Consider the following 26,252-nt stretch of genomic DNA (forward strand, 5'->3'; position numbering starts at 1 on the left):
GCAATATAATAATATCTTGTTGAGAAAACTGTCAGCTCATTTTCTATGTGTTCCTTTTGATACTTGGGTATTTAAGGATGAAACTACATTAATGTTTGTAAGAGAGAGACTGAAGGATGGAGAAAAAAATATATTTCTATAAACTTTAAGGAATAATAGATAATCCCTGAGTACAATCTGCTTACTTCATCTTGCTGGCATCTTACAAAGCATGGGGGACAGTCAGGGAAGGGCTCCCAGTGGTGTGATTGGAACTCCAAGAGGGTCAAAACAATTTATGCTGTAGGAAACCTGGTGACATTTGATTTTATATCTGTCCTCTACTCCAACAAAAGACTACGGGATGGAGGGACTTATTTATTTTACTGAAAAATCATTTTAATCATGTCTTTTTTTTAAAGGTTGTGGTTTTAAACCTTACATTCATATTTTCTTAATTAAATACACTATGTGGTCTGATTAGCTGATTGCAGTCTTACCTGTATTTTGCCACTCTTTCTAGAAGAATGCAAGTTTTCCAGTCCTATTGCAAAAGTCTCATTTGTAAGAGAGATCAGTAAAAGAGGCTTAGGAAAACTCTTCTGCTAGGCTAGCCACGGCCTGAACATCTGAACATACTCTATTCACAGAGGGGCTTTATGGGCTGGAAGTCCTTAGCCTTTTTTTTTTTTTTTTGTCAGAGTTCAAAAGCTCTTCCACAGTATAATCTCTTCCTAATAGACATGTTACATAGTTCCCCTATAAGCCAAGACGAGCTCAGAAAGCAGTGTGTCAAGCTGGCTATGTTTTATTAATGCATGTCTTCTGGATTCTGAGCATCTACCTTTATCCATAGCTATAAAACATAGCTGATGCTTCCCTTTGCTGAAGTGTTACAAGAAATGCCATCATTTCTGTCTGATCAGGACTGAGCATACTTGGCTCAATTCTCCATCTCTGGAACAGTGGTATTTAAATGGCTGTTGGGCCAACAGCTGTTTGCACCTAAACAGTGCTCAAGCAGACCATAGGGAAAAACAACAGCGATCTTGGGGCCACAGTTTATGACATTGCAAGTGAGAGGCTGTGCTGAGGGATAAGTGAGGGAACAGCAGCTTTTCTGCACTGGCCCCCTTCCTACTCTGCTAAGGACCTGCACCTTACAGGATCAGAGATGTGGCCAGAAGAATACGGTGTCAAGGAGTTTCCAAATGCTGCCTCTGATGTGCTTTTGAAGCTGAATCAGGAAGATGTGAAGGATAAAGGAAGGATAAACACACCAGAACTACAACAGGTTTCTTGTTTTCTGCCTGGTGTTACCCCACTGACCACATTGGTTGCCTGAACTGGTGGGGCCACAGGCTCCAGTCATGGCATGGGACAAGATTTTGGCAGGGTTAGTGAAAAGTTCCAGTGGACATTTGGCCACCATGGGAGAAGGGAAAGATGCTGACTGTCGCAAGTAAAGTCCTCTCCACTTTAGAGTAATTATTTTAATTCTCATCTCCAGAGTTAGAGAACCAACCTCAGCCTCAGACCAGTCTACCCCAGACAGTTGTTGTGTATCAGAAAGAAACAAAGCCAAAATTTACATTTACAGAATGTGCAGTGTGTGACAACAAAAGCTAATGTAATCTTTGTGTCTTTAACATTTAAATTCTTGATCCACTGTGTTAGGCTGTTCTTTTTTAAAACACAGTGTCCATAATAGTCTCCAAGGGGATATCTCTGCTGTAGCTTGCTAAGCTGTGGGCTCCTTGACATACCCCACCAGAGAAACCCATGTCAATCATTTCTGGATCAATAGCTAGCACTGCCTTTAGGGGAATTTTAACAGCTGGAATTCAGAAAGAGAAGAGCGATTAACTAAAGTTAGAGTGCAAAATGTTTTCCCTATTAACTTTAACCTCTCTCCTCCTCCACTTCTGTTCTGGAAAAGAGGTACTTTTGGACAGTCTGTGATCTGAGTTTATCCATGCTTTTTCAGGATAAGCTCAGATTTCTTCAGCTTTATTAAAGACCTTACTTTCATAAGCATCTTACAAATAATAGTGCTTAATGGGCACTCACAAAAAGTTTATATTTTTAAATATATAAACCTGTTGTTTATGCATAAAAGGGCTGTTTACTAAATAATGCACATTTGAAAGAACAGTCTAGGATTATGAAATCTGATTTTCTATTTCTGTTTAAGAGCTTGAGAAAACGGCTAATCCTTAAATAGTGTCACTGCATATACAAACTCAACAATTTCTTCATGGCAAAGCTATATCCTCACAGCTCAGGACTGCTCTCCAGCTACAGTAGCTAAACTCTTCAGGGATTCAGCCAAATGAAGCTATACATCTTTCTATGGGTCAGCTGCTGTCAGAGTGCAGAAAAATAAAGTGAAGTGGCAGTACATGCTGTATTGATTGCTGCTTTCTGGGAAGTGCAAGATCTTGTAGCAAATGCAAAGGAAGGTGGTAAAGCACTTTTTGCACAGATGTGCTTCCCGTTATAAGCAGGTACCTACATGAAAGCATGTGGCAAAAAACCCTCTGAAATCAATTTTCTTTGCCATTGTTTTAGATAGGGTCTCTATTGCTCTATTTGGAGCAGTTACTCCTGGTTTTCCTCAAATATAAAGTACTATTACTTTGTATTTGCAACAAATCTGACTATATGTTTTAAGCTTTCTAATAGTTCTGAGGTAGATCCAACTAAAATCAGTAAGGAAAAACTTCCAGCAAGTTCTGCAGCTAAAGGCTATCAGTCTTTTAGCCTTCTTTCAGCCAGCTTTCTTCCCGTTATCCTCATCTACTTATATTTCTGTGATATTATTTCCCTCTTCTTCTATTCTTTAATATAAACATTTTTTTTCTCTCTGTCTCTGAAATTGGTCTTTCTTCTCTACTTTCATGTTGTCTTTCCATCCCTTTTCATTTTCAGAAGCATTTTGTAGTCCAACATATGATCAGCAATTAATGTGACAAGATGTCTGAAAGGGAAATCCTCTGACCCAGGCAAATATGTAGGAAAAACATATCTGTGAACTAGTGCTCTGAAAAATTTAAAGAGACACCAGAAAGTAAATTTCTCTTCCAGTGGGAGTATTTAAATTGTTACAGCTTAGTGGGAGAGATGCTCAGCCATGAGAGAATTTGATCAAAACCTATTGAAATTGGTAGAAACATTTACTTTCTTCAGCAAAGTCTTATTTCTGCTGAATTAATGACAGAGAGAAAGACTAACTGCTACTTTGCTGCTGGAAGCCTTAAATTTTTATTTATTCATGTATTTATTTATTTATTTTTGTAAAGATCACTGTTTCTGTAGAGTCCTAGAGTCCTAGAGTGTTTTGTTTTGTTTTGTTTTGTTTTGTTTCCTCACAAAAATCAGGAAGCAGGAGAATGACAGTAAAAACTATGAATGGATCCAGCTACAGAGCTATGGTCAATGCAGAGTTAACAAACCCATCATCTCATCTCATTAATTAAAGGAATTAATTACAGAAATATTCATTACTTTATATCCTGAACCATCATTACAAGCATTTTGGCAGTGCTCACACTGAACTAAAACATCCACTTGAAGCACCCACCTTGCTGGGTAAAGGTTTCCTCATTGTCCTGCTGTCAGCACAGCTCACTGCAGCATGAGTCTGGCAGATATTAGGGCGTCCTGAAGAGAGCAGCTCAATTCATAATATACTTAATGATTAAAATATGGCTCTGTTGAAGGTGGAGACTTGATTTTCCGTGTACTTTCACAACATGCAGCATACCACCTGTGCGCAGCACTGCAGACTTGATGGTGCACATGTGCAGCAGAAAAGTGGGGTGCTATAAACCTGCACACACTTCTTTCTGTGCCCTTTCTAGGTGCACTGCTCCTGGGGAAAACATCTCAAACAAAATCAAAGCCCGTTCTCTGCAAGGCTCATCTGCCTAATTCTAGCTCCAAGAAGAGAAGGGAAACAATTCTTATTCCCTTTTCCTTGCTGCATGACCAAAAATAGCATCAGATGGGACCCAATGTTGCATGTGTAACTGGGTAATTAGAACCAATTTTCTCCCTCTCCTGTTTTTCTCTCATTCGAAATTAATGCTGCATTGCATGGATAACTAGTTCACCCAAGCAGGTATGGTTCTGTGGGAGGAAGAATAACAAACAATGTGAATAACATATGTATTATCTGGCATTTTTAGTGCCTGCTGACTATCCTCTGCATCAAGTAAAAACAATAAAATACAGGCAGCAAGACAATCATTTTTAAACTACCATCAAATAAAGAATTTGCACTTTTGAAATGATCCTTTGGTTTCTTGCTAGTACTGCTGCTGTATTGCAAGAGATGTATAAATCAGGTCAACCAGTTGTTTCCCTGTAAAAATAGAAAAAGTTCATTACTTTGAAATTCTTTAACATGAATCATGCCAATTGAGCCTTTGGGAAATATCTCCACACTCACAAACTGAACTCAGACAGATCCCACTGGAAAAGGCAGATCTTTGTATCTTAATAAGCTCAACTTTTTATATATGTACATACACACATACATTTATCCCTTTGCTTTCCAAAGGATAAAAGCATAGCTGAATGCAGTAGCTCACTAGTGTAAAGACAATTATAAAAACCTGTTCCCAACTCTTGTAGAGAATGTCTTGGATAGAGGGATGTTTCAGCATTATCTATTTAAGATCCTTTCCCTTCTTTGCACCCTTCATCTCAGTCTTTAATCAGGTCTTGTTTTCTGGGAGTTCTGCATCTTGACCTGATGTGAGTGTTGGTGGCTCTGCTGCACTCACACTTGCACCTGTCTGTGCAAGGGCTGAAACTGGAATGTGGTTTCTACCACTTTCATCGCCGTGCAACTAAAGCACTGACCATGTTGCATGAATATAACAGAAAGTCTGACTCTCTGTGAGGGTTCAGGCTAAATCAATCCAATTTTGAATCAGACTTCAAAGCCTGAAAAACTATACCCCACCTCTTGTGAAAGCTGGTAGCAAAGTCTCCACAGAAGCTGCAGGAAATCACTCAGGTCCTAAACATGGGCCCAGAGGTGGATTTCATTTGTGCAGTTTTGAACCTAGGACCATCAATTTGTCAAAGTGACCTTTATAATAATAATGATAATGATAATGATAATGATAATGATAATAATAATAATAATAATAATAATAGTAATAATAGTAATAATAGTAATAATAGTAATAATCTAACCTCAAAAAACAAATCTGATCTGAGATTTTTTGTAGTCTGGAGATGCTTGCTATCTACAGAGACAGCAGAGAAAATAAACACAGAGGTGAGGGTAAGGGACACAAGTAATCCTGGTGAAAACCAGAACGTTGCATTTTTGCCTTTTGTGCCCGCTTTCTCTTTTATTTTTGATTTGGATTGCTGGAAACAATGAAGGAGGAGTGGGGAAAAGGTATGGGCTTCAAGTGTTGTTTGAAGTGCATCCCAAAAGGAGGAGGCTACAGAAGGATGAAAGGTTTCAGAGATCATGTTCCAAATCCAGGATCAGGCACAGGCAGTGAGATGGCCGTGATATTTGGCAGGGTATAGAAAGAAATCAAAGGCATGATGGGCAGAAAAACAAGCTGGGTGAATGCAAAGATGGCAAATGCTGAGGTAAGGACTGGGGCTTCCAAAAGGGAGGGAAGAGGCTGAAGGAAAGAGCAATGTGTGGAGGACTTCCAAGGCAGTGTTTGAACAGATTGAAGAGGGAGTGATGGCAGAAAAGTCATTCAAGCTCTCAGCTTCACTGTCTGTAAAATGAGGATGATAATAGCTGCCTAACTCAAAGGTCCCTGTTGCAAGGCTAAATTCACTCGTGCAAAGAATGCTAATGTGTTTAGTTTATATTCTGAGAGCTGAATGCAAAACCCATGCATTTAATTCCATTAAAACCTAGGGGAGTAAACCCATTTCAGCCTGGATTTGTGAACGTAAAATGCAATTATTGTTGGTTATAGAATTATGATTGTTGATGATTATTCCTGAGAAAGTTTTTTTTTTTTTTTTTTTTTTTTTTGTTTGTTTGTTTGTTTTCTGGACTAATCTTACACATTTGGTGAGCTAACTTTAAAAAGAAAGATACTGTTAAACTGTCTGCTAAAGGTAAGCCTGCAAGTAATAACCTGTTTGGTTATTCTTTCCCTGTAAGATGAATGCCCAAACTTAGCTCTGTGATGAGAACACTTGCACTGGCTCTCAGTCAGGCTCTTTGTGGCACAGGAGAAGTCCTCTGGTAAAAGGCAAGGATGGAGAAAAACACTTGGTGTGTTTTCTAGCAGCAAGTGTTTCCAGTCCCAGCAGCACCCTCTTTAACTGTGTAAGTGGACATTATTTGCAGGAAAATTCTTTATAAGTACTATTTCGCCTAGCTCCATTTTGGAATAGCATCTATAGCCCTACCACTCCACCAGCCCCACTGAGAGTCAGAAGTGTGTGTGAGCCCATAGCCATTCAGGCAGCAGAGTGGTGTGAATCCGTGTCCATATTGACTGAGAGCAAGGGCAAACTGTATGTTAATTTTGCTTTATGAATCTCCTATGTTAACCTGGCATCAGCAACAGCTTCTCTTTCAGGAAGCCAGTGACATGTAGCTGCACAGTTATTAGGATTTGAACTCTCATTTCTCTTCAGTGGCAGACAGGTGGGTTTTAATGAGGTCTCATGGACCTCATGGTGTTCAGACGGTGCTGAGAAAAACAGGGGAGTCTTCTCAAAGCATTAGTCCCTCTGGGAGATAGGTGTTTCTGGAAATCCTGCTAGAAAATCACCTTCACATCATGGCACTAGGACGCCATTGAAAGCTGTCAGTGTCTCAAAGCCTTGGGCAGTGACTTCCCTTGGGCCATGTGCCTCAACATCGCTGATCCTGTGTGTCCTCTTGTGCGACAAACATTTCCCCAGGGAGGCGAGAAGGTGCATGTCACACTCAGTCTATGAAACTAGGATATCCTCTGAGCAAGGAAAGGACACTTGGACATCAGCCATGTAGAAATGTAGTTTTATACTTAATTGGAGAGAACTGTAACAACTTTTTTTTTTTTTTTCCCTAGGGAAGAGAAAAATTCATGTGTCTTTATGAAGAAAATCTTAGTTGCTAACTATATATTTCCATTCTTATTTGATTGTACCTTTTAATATTTCAAACACACTGCATGGTATGTTTATTTTCAAATAGCATTCTTTTGCCTTTTGAATGTAGAATCTGAATAAGAACATAAACTACATATGGCTTCTGAGGTTTTTAAACTCCTGTCTCTCACTTTAATTTCTGTCATAATATCCAGATACTTTGAATTAGTATTAATATGCTTACTACAAGAATCATGTGTATGTATAAGTAGCTGTGCTTATTAAGTTGCTGGAACTGCTGGATGTAGGACAGAGGTGGTACACTAAGGGAGGAAAAGCTGTCAGCAGATAAAAATCCCAGCGATATATATTTTTAAATCTCATTGTGTCTGGTAGCTTTACCTATGGTCCTTGAATATTGTATCTAGTGTTCAGCAACTCTCCCTTTTCTCAGTTTTAACAACACAAACACGATTTACATCCAATGCCAGCATTTTTCACTGATCAAAAAGCAGAAGGAATTACTTTAGTGATAAAGAATTTAAAAATATCTGGAGGGTGGTTCAATAGCAGTTACATGCTGTGCAAAGGAGGTTAACCACTGGTCCAGTGTGTAAGCATGGGCGGAGACCTGCCATAAATTTGCCTCATGCAGCCACCAGTGAGCTGGAGAGACACATGGAAAATTTAATTGGGAAATCTGAAGTTTTTCTAACAAGATAATAAACATAAGAATGTTCCAGAGGAAGATCTAAATTTGAAAAATAACTGCCCTTTTGGCATGTCCATGGCAACAGCTGAGTTTCAGGCTGTTTTAAGGGCAGAACATGTTTTTCCTCTTTATTCTCCCTTAGGTGCCAGAGGGTAATATAGACCACCCTCAAAAAACAGTTGTATTTTCACACCTCTGTTTTGCAGGCTATTAGGACTGTTTTTCTCTGCAAGCCAACTTCTCATCCAAGTGGCTTTCTTCAGTAATTTAATAGGGAGTACAACATTAAAAAAAAAAAAAGGCATTGTTCTTATGTTAGCTCTAGAATAGCTAAGGAAAATCTCTTCAATCAGGATACAACTTTAAAAATATATGTTTGGAGAAGTTAGCATTTAACTATTTAGCTTTGAAAGCATCAAATAATACCACTGACTGAAATCACAGAAATTCTTTCATGTCTACTCAGGCAATTCTGTGTTCATGCAGCTAAAAGAATATACTAGATCCACGGTATTGGGACTGAAATTTGTTAGTGAGATATTCTGCATTGAGGAAACCCAACTAAAAAAAGACTAGGTTGATAACTGACATTGGAAAGGTCAACAATTTTTAGCTGTTGCTGTTTACGACTGGTTTTAAAGTGGGGACAGAGATTTTTTCCCAATAATAATCTTTTGAGCTGTACCTTGTCTTGAAGCAAAATGTTGATACCCATTCAGAGATATGGAAATCAATTCAGCCATGACCTTTTCTAAAACTGTCTCAGTCCGTGATGACCCCGTTAAATGGAAACATTTGCTTGCTCAGAAGGACTGAAGCTACTTTTTCAGGTGCCTACTGAGGTGTGCTTTTATATTTTTGACATTTTACTTGCTGTAGGTTTTTTTTTTTTTTTCAAAGGATGAATGGGGCTGATGCTTTGTCATATTTGTCAGTTTGACTTGCATCCCTTGCTGTTTTCTGAAGAGGAGTCACTCATGTGGCTCAGATCTCATTTCTGTCAGAGTAACATTAGAAAATAGTCATTTTTCTCTTACTTTCCATGGCTAAATTAAAAGTAGGGGAAAAAACAGCTTTTTTTCTTCAGCCTCTGAGACATCACTTTGTAAAGTAAATGTAGAAAGGAAAAGTTTTTTTTTTTTTTTTTTTTTTTTTTCACACATGTTGTGCACTGAAGCAGGATTATCTGTTAAATGAACATGACTGCTGGGTTCTCCCACTGATGTGCTCGCATGTGGCTGATGGAGAGTTACTCACTGCATGCAGTATGATTGGATAATGTACATCTGGCTTTGCCACTCTGCAGCCTGCAAGCAATAGGGCATGTGGGACCAGAGCACGGGAACACTCCTCAGCCATATATGCTGGCACAGACCTTGGGAAGTTTTGACATAAGAACCAGAGCAGACTCTATAGGTCTTGCACTCACCTGACATGGGGTACTCAGCTTCCAGATGATTCAATAGACTGAAACCTGCACATCATGGCAGCAAACACGGCACTGCTGCAGAGCCATCGAATCATAGAGTACCCCAAGTTGGAAGGGACCCACAAGGATCATTGAGTCCAAATCCTGGCTCTTCACAGAACCACCCAAAAATCAGACCATATGTTTGAGAGCATTGTCCAAACACTTCTTGAACTCTGGTAGGCTTGGGGAGGAAACCTGGAGAGCCTGTTCCAGTGCCCAACTACCCTTGAAGAAAGGACAGGCCTGCCACTGCCCGAGGCTAAGCAGCCTTCAGTTGGCTGGAGCTGCAGCAGAGCATATCCTGGCTGAGCTACAGGGGAGGGAGGTGAAAGGGAGGACTCAAAACCCAAGCTTTCTCCCATGTATGTGCTACCAGTGGCCTACCTTGAAAACCAGTGCTTGTTTTTGTGCTTAGCAGTAATAGCCTCATTTCTGGAACATCATTTATATCTTGAGTTAACATTGATTTTTTTCCCTTCCCTTGTAGAACTCTTTGGTTAATTTGTTTTTAAAGTGTTGTACAGTAATTACTTGATTTAAATGAATCATCTGACAAACGGGTTCTTCGTCAAACTTGTCACTTACTCTGCTATTTCTCTTTTAACCTGGACCTTACAATATATTCTGAGCTTGACTGTAAGTCATCAGCAGACCATGAGAGAAGAGAAACTATTCACTAAATTGCAGGATTTCATTAAGAGTATATGGATGAAAACACAACAGAATGAAACAGACAGATTGTATTTGCTGCTTTGTTTGTGATGCAAATTTATAGACTGATTCAGCTTTTTTTATACCCATGGGTCCCAACAGAAAAATCAGTCTCAAATAAGTAGTAGTTCAAGGTTTTCCCAAACTTCACTCACAACAAACAATGATTTCCTCCATAAACTATCTCATGGACTTTGTTCATGGGCAGCAGGGCCTCTCTCTTTGTGCTTACTTCAGGGTTTAACCAAGAGAACATACAGTCAAATAAACATTTATTGGCTTGGAGAATGATGCTAGTGGTCTCAAAATTTCCCTATCATAGGGGTGGAGAAGGGGAGTACTATCTTTCAGAGACTCTAAATGGCACCTTGTTTAACATCTCTACTTCAGCTAAAAGAATGGCTGAAGGAAAGCTCTGTAGGAAAGGATTTGGGCATATTAGTGATGAAAAACTGAATACGAGCCAGCCATGTGCATTTTTCAGCCCAGGAAACTGACTATATCCTGGGCTCCATCAAAAGAAGTGGAGCTGGCAGGTCGAGGAAGGTGATTCTCTCCCTCTGCTCTTATGGAGTAGGGGAATACTGTATCCAGCTTTGAGGCACACAGCACAAGAAGGACATAGAAGTATTAAAATGAGTACAGAGGGGTCCGCAAAGATGATCAAGGGGCTAGAGCACCTCTCCTATGAAGACAGGCTGAGGGAGCTGAGGTTGTTCAGTGTGGTGAAGAGAAGGCTCTGGGGAGACCTTAGAGCAGCCTTCCAGTACCTAAAGGGGGCCTACAGGAAAGCTGGGGAAGGACTCTTTGTCAGGGAGTGAAGTGAGAAGACAAGGAGTAATGGCTTTAAACTGAAAGAGCATGTATTTAGATTAGATACTAGGAAGAAACCTGTTACTGTGAGGGCAGTGAGGCACTGGCGCAGGTTGCCCAGAGAAGCTGTAGATGTCCCATCCCTGGAGGTGTTCAAGGCCAGGCTGGGTGGGGCTTTGGGCAACCTGGTCTGGTGGGAGGTGTCCCTGCTCATGGCAGGGGGGTTGGAAAAAGATGATCTTTAAGGTGCCTTCCTATCCAAAATGTTCTATGAATCTGTGATTCTATGAATTATATTTCATGCATAAATTATGAATGTTGTAACCGCCTGTTCTGTTCCTACACAGACCTACCCAGACTATCTCACCAATAAATTATAACATGAAACCAAAGTTCTCTGTAAGTGCATTACTGACATGTTAACATGCACAAAAGAAACCTGGAAAATGTGTTGAAAGGGTACCAACATATTGATTGTACAGCAGACTGTTAGAGAGACATATCTGAATACATTTGAAGTATACACAATGGTGCATGTGCTATTTTGATTAGTTTGCTTAGCAAAACTTTCACGCTATCCATCACTCCTCCTTTCTTTCTACTTCTTCCCTCTGCTCAGTGAATTTCAATTTTTTTTAAGGGACCAAGCAAAAATTCTGCAAATTTCTGCTAATGAAGTATAAATAGTTCCTGCATATACATCAATTAAAATTAATCTCAATTTAATAGACAACTGATTAGAGGTTTGGAAAAAGTCCTAGTCCTAAAATGAGAAAATGTTTGCATTTATGCGTAAGCATAGGACATGAAGACTATCTCATGATATTTGAAAAAAAGTTATTTTAAGCTAAACAAGCAAACAAGCAAACAAAATGAAAAAGCACAGTACAGTAATAGTTTTCATGATGGAAATTTTTTTTGTTATCATCAACTGTCTAATTAAAAAGTTATCTCAGGCTATTGATTATACTCAGTGGATTCCACCTTGCCTCATGAAACAATGTTCTGCTAATCCTAGTAGGGGTCCAAGCAAAACACAAAAGGTGTATCTTGCTGGCCTAAGAACAAACTGACATTATTGCCAACTGAAAACACTTGTCTTCCACAGATGAAAGGAAGGAAAGTAAATTTTATTGAATCAGAAAAGAAGTAAGTTTGTTGGGTTCGTCATTGTCATGAGGAATTATAGGCTCTGAAAGATCTATCTAACTAAAACGAAAGTCTGAAATCCATTTAGTAAATGAAAAAATTGGTTAAGTTGGTAGAATTGATTAAGTCACGTTAAGGTGCTGTTACATATGGTTTTGAGAAATAACATATAATACTGTGTATTCAAGAGTAGCTAGAGATTACATTGCCAACTTGGGTTTGATAGTCTCCAGTGTTTTCATTGCTGAGTTAAAATTCAAAACAGGTTTTAATTCCACTGTGTTTCCATTTCCTGATTATCAGCTAATGACTGCACTATTCCTACACTGGTGACATCAAAATTGCAAGAGATTGCAGCACATTAGCTGAATACATTCTGATGCTCAGAAAATATAAAGCGATATCTAGGGCTCAAATTTCACATGGGGAAATGTGAAAATATGTAAGTGAGAAATCCAAAGTATTCTCTAGTGACTTGCACTAAATGAGTAAATTATACTTGCAAAATCAAGTACTGAAGCTGGAGATTGCTGTTTAAAGGAGCTATTTTTTTTCAAATTAGCTGTGTTTGTTATGCATTCATCAAATCCCAGTGCTCCTAGATAGGCTGAATATGTTGTTGGCATAATATAGTCTCTAGAGGCTAGAGGGAGTAGACATCCCAGTATAAGTGGGATGGTATGTTGGCTTGAAACACAAGCACCTTTCCCATCTCAGAGTACATGCCAAAGTAATTCATAGTGCCAAAACTAAAATTCATTCTTTCCAGGTCCTCTTCTGGAAAACTTACTTTCATGTTAAAGTTCTTATTGATATCACTTGTTTTAACAAGGAGCAAGAAGTATATATAATTTCAATTTGAAAGGTAGAAAACAAGTCCTGACAAATTGAGCAGTGCTCAAATAGCAGTTGCCCAGCTGAAACTGCACAGAAGGGCTGAGACACCTCATTGTTCAAGTAGTTCAGAACAGATGCTAATGGAAGAGTTTAGAGGAACAATAGGAAGTTGAGAGCAATTATGCTACATGCAGCACTGGCCTTTGAAGGGGACTTATAAAGCAGTCATGATGGTACTGGTAGACACCACATTACTGGAGACATCACTTACCACTTTGGCACAGAGGCAGAATCTTCTGTGGGAGCAGCATGTGGCTCAGATGCTTTATATCAACAAGTTCAACTTGTACAGCAATGAGCTTTGATAAAGCAAAAATATTCACCTGTCCCCAAGAAAACTGAGAAATGGCCAACATTTGTTGGTAACGTGAATAATAATTAAAAAAAAAAAGCCCTCTTAAGGCAAAGACCTTGAGTGGAAATTTTCGGTCCATTCCTACTCCAACTACATATCACTTGTGAATGTGGAACTTGTACTGTCAAGATTTGTAGAAACACTTCAGAAAATATCTCCAACACATCCAAGCTTCATCTCTAAACATAGATTACACTGAGCAGGAGGAACAAGACCAATAAATATGACTACTGCTTTTAGTTGGGAACTTGACAGAAGTTTTTGGAAGCATTTAAACATTTTACTACAGAAGCCTGAATGATAAACATGTATCATCTTTCACAGATGTTTGCCTAACCAGCATTCATAATACTGAGTTAACCTACAGTGACATTGTAGATAAAAACTAATGGTCCAATGTGCTTTTGCTTTTAACAGCAAGTTAAACTGTTTTACTTTATGAACAGTCAGCTTATTGTTGCTCATAATTTATTTTTCTCTTTTTTATGTACAGCGATGAAGAGGTGAATAATACTTCTCATTTATCTCTGTATCACCAGGAGGGATCTTTGAAACCGTGGAAAATGAACCTGTTAATATTGAAGAATTGGCTTTCAAGTTTGCAGTCACCAACATTAATAGAAACAGAACTCTGATGCCTAATACAACATTAACCTATGACATCCAGAGAATTAACCTTTTTGATAGTTTTGAAGCCTCGAGAAGAGGTAATTATCTCAATTACTGTGTCAGTAACATACATGTTCTATACTACCTTTCCACTGCCTGATCTTCTGTTCCAATTGTAGTATGTGTATACAAACAGTAACATAAAAAATATATTTCAAAGAGAATCGAGCTGGAGTTGGTCTTGTCATCTAGTTTCTGATAAAACACCTACATCCTGTCTGCATGCTAAGAGCCCCAGATGGAAGGAGACAGGTCCAACCAGTTTTTCTTTCCAAAAAATAGATTTGCCACCTGGAATTTTGCAGAAAATGATCACTGACTAACAGGGAGCACAGTGGGATGTCACAACCCATAATTAGCACATGCACACAGATATCCATTATTCATAACAAATGATTTCTATTGTACCTTAAAGAGCAGAGGCCAGTAGTGCCCCAGTCCTGAAATATTAAAACTTCAGTGGGTTAGACAGAAGTACAATTTCTCTGTTATATATAACTCTAAGACATGGAATGGACAAGTTTGGAATTTTTTGCATATTGTTTAGTTTTCCTGGAGGGAAAAGTATGGTCCAATTATTTTAATCCACTTTACTTGCAAATGTAAACAGAAAAGGGGAAAAACACACAACTTTTCTTAGGCACAGTGTATTTCTTCACCTCTAGGAGGCAACGTTGAAGTTTGCTAAGATTTATATTCAGCAGTCTAGCTCTTGGTGTGCACACAATCTATGGTGTGCACACAATCTATGCAAACAAGTTAGGGAAGAGACCCATAAGTCACCAAGACTTTGCAGATGTGTTTTGCGCTTTATTATAACATCTCTTTCTGTAAAAAGTACAAGATATATTTGGTCTAAGTTAAAACATATGTTTGCTATAAGGAAAATGAAGGCTGAAAATTAATGCACTTCAAATCATGAATCATGTTAGAACACTGTTAAGCTTTTGTTTTTTAAATGTTTAAGTTACTAAATTCTCCTCACGGCACTTTAGTTTCTTACTGAAGATTGGGAAAAAAATATTTTCAAAGAACATCAAGGATAGCTTTAAATTCTGTTTATTGCTTTTTTATTTTTTATTTTTTTCAAATATATTCTGGAACTATATGCTATCAAAAATCAAATACTCTGCATTTCTAATCCATATAATCCAGACCTCCAGAGAGGATTTTACATTCCCTCTATAGTGAGAATCTCTTCTGTGACTATTGTGAAAATACTTCAGTGTCTTCACCATTTAATCTGTAGGAAGGAGTTCATTACAAATATTTTTGTAATTCTACACACTAAAGCACAAGGGATCCATGCAGACAATAGTAATTTCTTCTCTGCATGAATTATTAATATTATTTATGCAATTTCACATTAAAACCTGTTATCCTTTCAGAAGGCTTCTGAATTAAACCTTGAAAGCCTGTGCATTTTATGCTGTCTGTAAAACACCCATTTGTAGACTGAAAACAGAAAATAATTGATTTTCTGTCATATTCTATTACTATCAGACACTAAATATTAATTTAAAATATCTCTATTCATTGTGGGTGTTCAGATACTTAGTATTTCATCCAACAGCAGTGATTTCTAGATTTTCCACAAAGAACTACCTTACAAAGAGTACAGCATTGCAACTCAGTGCAGAGGTTTGTCTCAGTCCATAAATACCTTATTAGAAACATTTGTGGTACATTTTACAAATGGACAAAGGTAATTAAAATTACTTCATCTTATGTCAGTTAGCCTGAAAAGACATGGGAGGGGAAGAAAAATAAAAAGACACCTACAGAAGGGATTCTTTTCTAGAAATACTAACCGCATTGGATGAGATACAGGCACAATGTATCAACAAAGAAGCCTTTGTTGATACTACCATCTGACTGATTTGGAAAGGTATTAAAATATCAGTGATGTTGGCTCTTTATTTCTCTGTGTTGTTACTGAGGCCTTTAGGCTTTACTGCATCTTCTGTAAACACCAATTATGGAGCACCATGAATCATATTGCCCTTTACTGTTTATATTACTTCAGTAGCCTGAAATTAAAGCAACTCACATTGGTAGTAGTTTGCCAGTCATGGGGGGAATCTGTATGGTGTCTGTTGTGATTCCATGAACATATTCCCTGACACACTGCCATGAAACTTAATTCATGTGACATCCCTTTGGCAAGCCCATAGTCAGAAAGCTCCTGGTTTCTCCAGGATAATGCCATTCAGAGAAAGGCAATTTGGGAATCAATGCAATCTGAAAGCAATGGACAGAGAAGTTGTTTTGTTTTTTATAAGCTGGTTCTAGGATATATTGCTAATCAGTAATGCCATTTTCAGGGACCATTTCCAAGTGGGTATTGGAGCAACATAGTTACCTGTTGTCACTTTGAAATGATAAGCATGGATGGAGAATAAATTATCTTAGCAAATACCATGCGAGTTTCCTGCTTTGGCTTACCAGCAGCTTCTTCCTCCCCTCCCTCCTCTCTCCACAGCATGTGATCAGCTCGCTCTTGGTGTAGCTGCCCTCTTTGGACCTTCCCACAGCTCCTCCGTCAGTGCTGTGCAGTCCATTTGTAATGCACTTGAAGTCCCACATATTCAGACCCGATGGAAACACCCTACAGTGGATCACAAGGACGCTTTTTATATCAACCTCTACCCAGACTATGCAGCCATCAGTAGAGCAGTTTTGGATCTCGTACTATACTACAACTGGAAAATAGTAACAGTAGTATATGAAGACAGCACAGGTAAGTGGTGTGCTGCAAGTCACGTGCTATGTGCTTCTGCTAATGTTAATGTAGGTTCATGGATAAATTCTGTGAGAGAGTGCCTGTGATAGTTCAGTTTGGCATTCTTGCAGCAGGTTTCCCCAGAATATGGAAGAGAAAGATCTCTTATGGCACAGTTGTGCTTCCTAGTTGTGCTTCCATTCCTAGGCTTTTGGAAAGCTGTTCACTTCATCAGAAGTTAAGAAGTCACCAGGAGGTAGCTCCTCAGTTCTTGGTCCTGAGTTACATTTTGCTTCCTGTCTGTGGAACCAATAACACAGCTTCAAACTGATAAGTATTCTAGTGTGGGGCTGATCTGGGATTCCCTGTCTCAGTGAGGGGTTGATCTTTAGAAGAATGCATTTACAAACTAAAAGTTCAAGCTGTAGCATTTTTAATGCAGAGACTCTCTTCTTCCTTAGAACTGTCTCAGAAAAAACAAACCCAGTTGTCAGCTGGATACTGAATGCTGAATCTAAAAGGTGCAATTCATGTAAATGTTTCCATCCTGTGAGTCTTAACTCAGAGAAGATCATTCATTCCTTGTGACATTCTTTGTCCTCCTCCTGGGACAAGCAGTAGCCATAGCTGTCCAGCAAAGACACAAAGCTCCTTGTGCCCACAGCATCTGCTGGTGTGCTGGCTGAAGCTGGGAACAGAGCAGCCCTGACACTGAAATTAGCTGATGGCTAGAAGCACTGGAGGGGCACAAACCACAGCTCTGTTCTATTACCAGGGCCCAAAGAAGACTGCATTTTTAAATTGGTCTTTTTTGGCCAATACAAAACTATCGTTATCAAGGATCCATTGCTAAAGTTCCTCCCCTAACCAGTGTAAAGTTACCCACCATAAAGATCCTAGCTAGACCAAAGTGTTGGAGTTGTAAATGAGGTGAAACCAGCTGAGGATTGTGACACAGCATGACCTTACCTTTTGGTAGATCTCTTAAACCGGCAACATTTTACGGTGGGGTAGCTAAAGCATATCAGTTATTCCAATGTAAACTCTCACCATCCCAATCCTTCAACACTATCTTTTTATGTATTTTTTAAGATGTAGATGAACTGCATGCATTTCTGAAAAATCCTGTGTGTTAACTCTCATTGGTGCAAAGTAAGCACTTCACTGTCAACTCTGCTCTGAGATTTGCATTTCCCTTTCGATTCTCATTGCTTACATAAATATAGCACCTTTCAGAGCTCTACAGATGTGCAAGCAACATTTAAGTTGATTCTGTGATACCGGCATAAAACATTCCTTGCTGAGTCACGAAAGCAGCTTTCTAAGCATTTAAAAGGAGTATGTAAAAAATAAAATAAAATAAAAATAAAAAAAAAACACTATATTTATATAAAAAGTCACATTGACTGAAAGACAAAATTCTGCTTGAAAAACAAACAAACAAAAACCACACCAAACTTAGTTTTAAGGCTAAAAATGTTAGATTTATTTCCACACTGTAGACAGCACAAAAAAAAAGAACATCCCTTCCTGGATCCAAGAGGCAGGTTTCAGTGGAAATATTCTGATCACCTTAGAGTTGCAGTGTATACCAGAGTGCTGGAGGTAGAAGAGCAAGTCCGGCTGGGCTTACAGTAGCTATCTTCCTGCATTCCTATTAAGATGGTTTAGCTCAGCAGGATTCTTATGGACTCCTAGCCCTATATGCCAAAATATACTTAGGGGTAAATAAATAAAGGTCTTTTTCAGCCCACTCCATTATCAAGTTAACATTTAAAAACACTAGGTGCTGTGTACATGTTCAGTTACAAAAATGATTGATATTAAAGAGACTTCATTTGTAGAGATATTTCTAAAGTAAATTAACCATCAATCATCTTATTAACATGGAGTCAGGAAAGTAAACAGGTCAATTTTGATCACTATAAAGAGTATTTGGATTTTGGTATAGATTGGCACCATTTAGCTCAGGCTCTTCTTTTTATTTCTCATCCTGATGTTTGACATTTTTATACTACAAGAAGAAAAAAAAAAAAAGATTTTTTTTTTTCTTGGAAGCTAATTGTAAGTGAAGAACACTTGCATTTCTAAACAAACAATGAACTCATAGCTGTAACAGTGAACTTGCAATGATCCATAAGAGTCTGCTCTGAAGACTGAGGGGATCCTGCTTTTATCCTTCACACTACAGGATTGCTCCAAGCCCACGTGCCATCATGGCCACCTCTGGTAGAGAGGCCGCAAAATTGTGCCTGTTTGCCAAGCTGAGGTTTCTCCCCACTTCCTGTAGTTATGGGTTTCATTGCTGAATGGACACATCCATCAAGAGAAATACAGTTACAAGTTTGGACTAAGCAATGATTAAAAAAAAATAAAATTAGAAAATTACCTCATTTGAGTGAGCTTGGGCTTCTAAAGGATACAAATCACTTATGTCTACCCTTCTTATCTCAAACGCTACTTCCCATCCCATCAGTTTTTGTAATCCAACTGTTTTTCAGCTGTAACTTTTTTTACTGTCTTTCTTGATAGTAAATTAATGTCTTTGGGCTATAGAATAAGATCTCTGAAAATTCTCACCCCACTCCCTATTACCTATAGCTTTCCTATACTAATGAAAAATAAGACTCCTGAGCAAAAAAATAAGACTCCCAAGCAAATATTTGCTCCTTCATTTTTACATGTTAAGCATAATCCAATTTATTCTTAGAGTACCCAGGCCATAATCTACCTTTATTCTGGGTATTAATTAAAAAGAGTTATTTTATATCAAGTGCAATTTGCTGCCTAGGTAAGACAAGGAATTGTCTCCAGAACTTTAAAGACAATCTAACAAATCCTTGCAGAAAAGTTTATGATACATTGATCACTGCATTTTCCAAACTTCAGTACCATAAACTGTTGTTTGCCTTTCCACATGCTAGAGCTGGGTATGTATCCTGTATTTTGGTTAGATTCAGTGATTTTTAATATATCCTTTCCAATATCCCACTTCTGCACATTGTTATTTCACACATTGATCTGTAACAGACACATAACTTTGCCTCAGTTATCAAAAACTCAAACAATAATAGTTGTTCAGTGCAGGTTTGTCTCTGCCTCTCATCTACTCCACCTTTTCTGAATTCAATAATTTTAACCTACCAGATACTGAGAAGGGCAGCCACATCAATTTCCTCATCTTGTGTAAGAATCACTGATTTTCCCTATTTGTTAGAGAGCTCTCCTACCTTTTTTCCTTTTCTTTCTTTCTTTCTTTCTTTCTTTCTTTCTTTCTTTCTTTCTTTCTTTCTTTCTTTCTTTCTTTCTTTCTTTCTTTCTTTCTTTCTTTCTTTCTTTCTTTCTTTCTTTCTTTCTTTCTTTCTTTCTTTCTTCTTTTCTTTCTTCCTTTCTTTCTTCCTTTCTTTCTTCCTTTCTTTCTTCCTTTCTTTCTTCCTTTCTTTCTTCCTTTCTTCCTTTCTTCCTTTCTTCCTTTCTTTCTTCCTTTCTTTCTTCCTTTCTTTCTTCCTTTCTTTCTTCCTTTCTTTCCTTCTTTCTTTCCTTCTTTCTTTCTTTTCTTTCTTTTCTTTCTTTTCTTTCTTTTCTTTCTTTCTTTTTCTTTCTTTCTTTCTTTCTTTCTTTCTTTCTTTCTTTCTCTCTCTCTCTCTCTCTCTCTCTCTCTCTCTCTCTTTTTTTTTAAGATTTAGAGGAACTAAATCTTTCTGTCATATTAGTTTTATCTGTTTGCACTGTGCAAAATTTGAGTTCTTACTGAATTTGCTTTCTTTGAACTTGCACAGTTACAAGAGATATCAAACTTGGCTAATCCTAACACAGTTTTCTAATAAAAAAATAAGTACTTTCTCCCATAGCAGTAAAAACTTTTCTTAATATTTTAAAAGTATGACTGAATTAGCTACACAGTTTTATTATTAAAAAAAGGAGAGGAAGGTGGAGGAAGGAGGAGATGAACAACTTGAACAACTTCTACTGACACACACTACCATACTTACCACCAGTGTCTATGACTATTTGCCTGTTGGAACATTATGTTCATGTTAGGCGTGTTTGAACTCCTAAAAATGTCAATCACAACTTGCAGTAGTTCTAGACACTACAAATTTATATGAAATATTCAAAGACTTTCACATATTTAAACATTTTACTTAAGCGTCAGAGCAAACCATTTCTCTTGTTCAAACCACTAAAAGACAAGTTGGAAGAGTACTGAATCCATCAATGCTAGAGAAAATTCACAACACTGTTTCCAAAGGAAAAGGGGAAAGCGTTCAGCTGTCTGGATAGAAGACGGAAGAATACAGACAGTAACCCAAACAAGTTAGTGATACAAGTTGGGCTTCCATCCCTACAGCTTTTGTTTTCAAGTTCTAAAGAGCTTTTCCTCTCAATAGAATTGGCTGATACCTTCTTCAGGCTCTTTGAAGTTCACATCCAGCCACACAGCTTCCACCTGTCCATACTCTAAAACAGTATTTGTCCTACTCAAGTTCCTGCTCTAGCACAGTCCTGCAACGTTGTCTAGGCCATATCATCCACTTTGCAGAGGGTGAACCAATGCACAGGATATGTCTCTTCTGACCCCTTCCCATCTTAACTACTACTTTCTTCCCAGCCTTGTGGGGAGTCACTAATGCCTCCTAACTGGGTGTATGGTCGTACCAAGCAAGAGAAAAGTGAGTGTTCTAAGTGCTGCACTTCACAGAATCACAGAATCATCTAGGTTGAAAGAGACCTCCAAGATCACCAAGTCCAACCTCTGACCTAACACTAGCAAGTCCTCCACTAAACCATACTTGCCCAGGCCTTTATCCCTGTCCCCTGGGAGTCAGATTAAGCTCTTAATGTTTAAGATATGTCACAAGTCAAGTCTTGGTGATAGTATGTCCAAGGGTTTGGAGTTCTTGAGTAGGAAAAAGAGGAAGATGAGAATACTGATGGTTATTTGTTGTAGTTATTGATTATGATGGCAATCACTAGCTTCAGGCTTTTGTCTGGTCCTCCAAGAAAATACCTGCATACTTTTCACACCTAAATGTTTCTTTGATTTCTTTGGTACACTGTAACCAGACTTTGCTTTCATTCGGTGTTGCAGTAGGAAGTGATGGGAAGTGCAATTCCAAGTGGTATGTGACTGAAGCAGGTATTTTAATATTCTTCAGTTCTCTCAGTTACACCATACTGGCAGCTAAGTACTTTTTGATTCTGGAAAGAGATATAACACTCAATCTGTTCCTGTGAATTAAATGCAAGATTTCCTGCATGCTGGACTCTCCCCATTCCCAAACTCATTTTTTCCTCTTAGAGTCGCTGTTTGTGATAGTGTCTGAGGCACTGCAGTCAACAGCAGTGCACTTGAATGCATGATACAGACAAGTTACAGCTTTACAGACAGATTGCATAAACTCTCCTACTTGTTAATCAGTGTTGGAAGCATGAGCTCCACTCTCATAATAATGAGTTCAAATTGTTTCATATTTACACAGGCTGGCTACCAGCCAGGTTCCGATCTCACAGTGTGTGCAGTAATTTACATTTGAATAGTCATAATGCTTAATATTCTGTATTGATTGTTGATACTTGAAGACCTCCAAAGAACAGACCTAGTACTGCAGGCAGAGACAAAGACTTTTTTTTTCAAAAACCATTGCCAATAAATTGAGTGAAAATCAACAGTGAAAGCCAACAACCAATAGCCAACTTAGCAATAACTCACTAACCTCAGAAGAAATAGTGATCCTTCACCTTGCCTTATATGTACCATTGGATCTTTCAGACAAGGACATTCATGAACAAGACAAACATATACCCACACCCAGCAAGAGAGCAATGACTTTTTTTCATATTAATCATTTTTTGATTTTTGTTTAAGAAGTGCTTCTTGCTCGTATTCTCTCTCCCTATACAGATTTTTAAGGCAGCCTATTACTTTCACTCAGCAGGAGATCATGGGCTTTTTTTTTTTGGTGGGAAAATTAAGTTCATGGGTAATGAGAAAGAAATTGTAATCACACACCTCAAAGAACTCTTAACTATCTTACTTTGTTTTTGGAGGCAGTACAAATTACATAGGAGTGCTGAATTAGCTAGTAGAATTGCACTGTGTTTAAATACTTGGACAAATCTTCAGCTGGTTGAGCTCCACTGACTTCAAATAAGCCCTGTAGATTTCTACCAGCTGAAGACATAGTCTTGGAAATCATGTTCTTGTGTTTACAGATATAGAGTTAGATATCAAAGTATTTCAATTCGTTAGAAGATCTCAGACTTGCTGAGTGACCTTAAGCAAGTCATTTAATTTCACTATGTCCTCGAGCTTTTTGTCTCTAAACTGATGATAAGGGAAAAATAACGTTCCCCTCTCTAGGGTATTGCAATGTATGCTGAAATGAGGACAATGAAAGCCATATGGATGCCTATTAAGAATAATTATTGTTAAGTGGCACTCAGGTTAATCACTAGCTCAGGTTAACAACTTGTTGCTCACTTAGGGTAACATTGCCATTGGAAGCTTTTCTCCCTGTCTCTCCTCATTTGCTCATGCCTTATATTAGCCAGGAAAGATAGTAAGGTTTTCTTGTTTAATAAGGAGGTTCTTGTTTAATACTGAAATAATAATTAGCTGCCAGCAAAGAAGAATTATATTTTTTTTTTTTTGCAATGTACAGTATCAATATTGCATCAATACAAACATATCCTAGAGTCAACAAATTCCAAATAGATTTCAGAGTGTTTAGTTGCTGAGGCAAAATGTAATCATGAAAAGGAAAATCTATAACTATATCAGTCCAAAGCTGGAAAATATGAGGTTAACAACTTATCCTTTAGATATGTGAAATATGTTAGGACTGATAAGAGACCCTTTTTAAGTGACAATAAATACTCCCTGCACATAATGGTTAGTTGTATAATTGCATATCATCTTTCAGGTCTAATTCGACTGCAAGAGCTCATCAAAGCCCCTTCTAGATACAACATTAAAATCAAAATCCGTCAGCTGCCCTCTGGGAATAAAGATGCCAGGCCTTTACTCAAGGAGATGAAGAAGGGCAAGGAGTTCTACGTGATATTTGATTGCTCACATGAAACAGCAGCAGAAATCCTTAAGCAGGTAAGGGGAAGGGAGTAAAAACACACAACACTCATTTTGTATCCTGAAAGTCATCAGCCTATCTGGTTTTCATTTTGTGGGAAACACTAAAGTTGAATCAGTTTTCAGTTCAGCCATAGACTAGTTAATATCAGGGACAGAAACTGCTAGAAAATGTGCAGCAATTTCTGAGTACTCAAGATTTCAGGGCTTCACAGAACCATAAGAACCAGCAGCAGTACTGATGTCTAAAGAGAAGCCTGTAGATATCCAGCAGAAGGAAATATGCATTTCTGTTTCATACTTCAAGTTCTGCTTGACTAGGAAGATTGTTGCATTTATTTTAGGTTGTCTTAGTTTAATCGATACAGTTTATATGCCTTCCCCCCACAAAAAAAATAAAAAAAAAATAAAAAAAAAAATAAAAAAAAATGAAAGAGACCCATTTGGAGTGCTTAGAGAGTGGCTCACATCAAGCTATTGCCTCTTCAGAGGCTGCATATCAAGTTCAGCACTGACTGTAACAACAGGGCATTAATCCACTGCAGAGAATAGCACAGCTCTGCATTCACATGCCCGTAACAAAGCAATATGTGGTCTACTGGCACCACCTCATTACATTTCAAACTCTGGTGCAGCAAGAAGATGGAGTGGAGACATTAACAGAGGAAAAACGTGTACTTTAGAAGAGGAAGGAGGCTATTGTTCAAGGTTTCCATAGCCCTGACCTAAATGCTAGAGCTGGATAGTCACACAAGGCAAGGACAAGCACCACAAAGCCTGATGTTAATGGTTTGGGACATTACCAGGGGCACACAAAGAGTGGTGCAAATTAGAATTTGCTATTGTCACTTACTATATTTTTCCAGACAATCAAAGTCTAAAGCACCAGCTTCTGCAATTCATTGACCTGTAGACAATAATACCAAACAAGTAATGTGTTGGGAAGAGTGTTCCCCTTTTTTTGCTGCAGTTGTAGATTTGGATTTTTTTTTTTTTTTTTTTGGTTATTCTCAGTTGGTCTAATGGGAAACATTGATCACAGGAGACCATCAGGAGAAGTTCCACTGATCTAAATGCACAAGGATGCGCTGTCCCATAAAAGTTGGGACCTAACGTTTCCATCCCATGGCTGAAATATTTATATTATTTAGAGTAGCATTATGTGTCAGTGGGTAAGCCAACTTACTGGATGCATTTGTCTGCAGAGCCTGAAACCGTTGTCTCCATGCTGGAGACTCTTGGTGCTGTCAATACAGACTTGCAGGGTGGTGTCCTAAATCAGCTGAGCAACACAGCTGAGAGCAGGTACACAAGTTCCTGTGAGCTGGTGGGGTTGAACTTATTGCAGTCAGGAAAGTTGATCTGTACTATATTTTAGGGTTTTCTCCATGCAAGTTATATATTTACAGTGGGACCAGATGTAGGCATGATGTTGGGAACATGAGGAAAGAGCAAGGGCAGGGTGTGCAATCACATAGCTGCTCTCTCACCTGATGGGGAGCACACTGCAACATGCAGCTCTATGTGAGAAGAGGGGTGGGTAGGAGAGCTGCTGTCTGGAGGCTGCTGTCTGTCCAGCTGCACTCTGCTTGCTGGAGGGCTGTCCAAAAATATTAAAACATGTCAGCAGGAACAAGCTGCTCCCAAATGCGATTTGTGGGGGAACTGACAGCATGGATTTTCAGGGATCTGCAAGAAGAAAGTGCAGATGTCTGGCACACCGCGGGAGGCACAGAGCTTCAAATGTACCAGACTGAGTGTAAAAAAATATATATATAAAAAAAAATAAATAACCTTAGTGTCAAAAGAAGAAGAGGAAGTGCTAAAAGATGCACTAAGACAGGGCAAAGTGACAGAACAGTTTGTGTGGGAAATGGATCGGGGGAGACAACTGACAGGCTGCAAATACAGATAATGCTCTCCAATGCCTTAAGAGACCAGAGGAGGATGGTGAATGGCAGTGTGGAAGAAAACAGGAAAATTAAGGGAGGTACACCTGTAGGTCAAAGCTGCAGGAAAGGAAGCATCATAAATATAGGCGAGAAAGAAAAGGAAAATGTCTTGTATGAGATCCTTCTGTGGCTGCATCTAGTTGATGGCAGCAGTAACTCAGGTGTTGATATTCCTCACTGCCAAAGGCAGCTGTGAAATGCAAAGGTGTGGAGGGCTCTGAATTCAAGTGTGGATCATCTGTTTGTAGGTCAGCTGCCTGAAGTACCATGGTTCATATTCTCATCCCTGCACACAGAAGCCTCTATATAAATTTACACTGAATTGCAACAATATATTAAAGAGAATACTATAGAAATTATTTTAAGAAAACTCTTTTATGTTAGCAGCAAAAAACACATACCATCATTAAATTCAGCCAATGGCCACCTAAAGCAGTCCCCAAAGCAAAAATTTATTGTCTGACCACTGTATTTACGGTAATGTAGTAAATGCTTGGTAGCCCATACAGAAGATAAATTAGGGTGGTGTAAGCGTGTAGCCGGTGGGGGTGGGAATGATATTTCACAGATTAAAACTGCAGCAGGGTCACACTGGCATGTGCCCCCCATCACTTATGAAATGCAAGGTTCCTTCATCCTGCTCACCCTCCAAGTC

At 38.5% G+C, this 26,252-nt stretch overlaps 1 protein-coding gene across 4 annotated transcripts in view; it reads left to right on the forward strand.

The window, feature by feature from the left end:
- The window catches only part of GRIK1 (glutamate ionotropic receptor kainate type subunit 1), a 163,817-nt gene that overhangs the window by 72,100 nt on the left and 65,465 nt on the right, over positions 1–26,252 (forward strand). For all 4 annotated transcript variants that reach the window (XM_068689570.1, XM_068689591.1, XM_068689559.1 and 1 more), the window contains exons 2-4: positions 13,704–13,871; positions 16,316–16,573; positions 23,482–23,663. In XM_068689570.1, coding sequence (XP_068545671.1) covers positions 13,704–13,871; positions 16,316–16,573; positions 23,482–23,663 — 608 coding nt within the window. The remainder of the gene's footprint in view (positions 1–13,703; positions 13,872–16,315; positions 16,574–23,481; positions 23,664–26,252) is intronic.

This window comes from Anas acuta, chromosome 1 (assembly GCF_963932015.1).
Source record: "Anas acuta chromosome 1, bAnaAcu1.1, whole genome shotgun sequence".
NCBI lineage: Eukaryota > Metazoa > Chordata > Aves > Anseriformes > Anatidae > Anas > Anas acuta.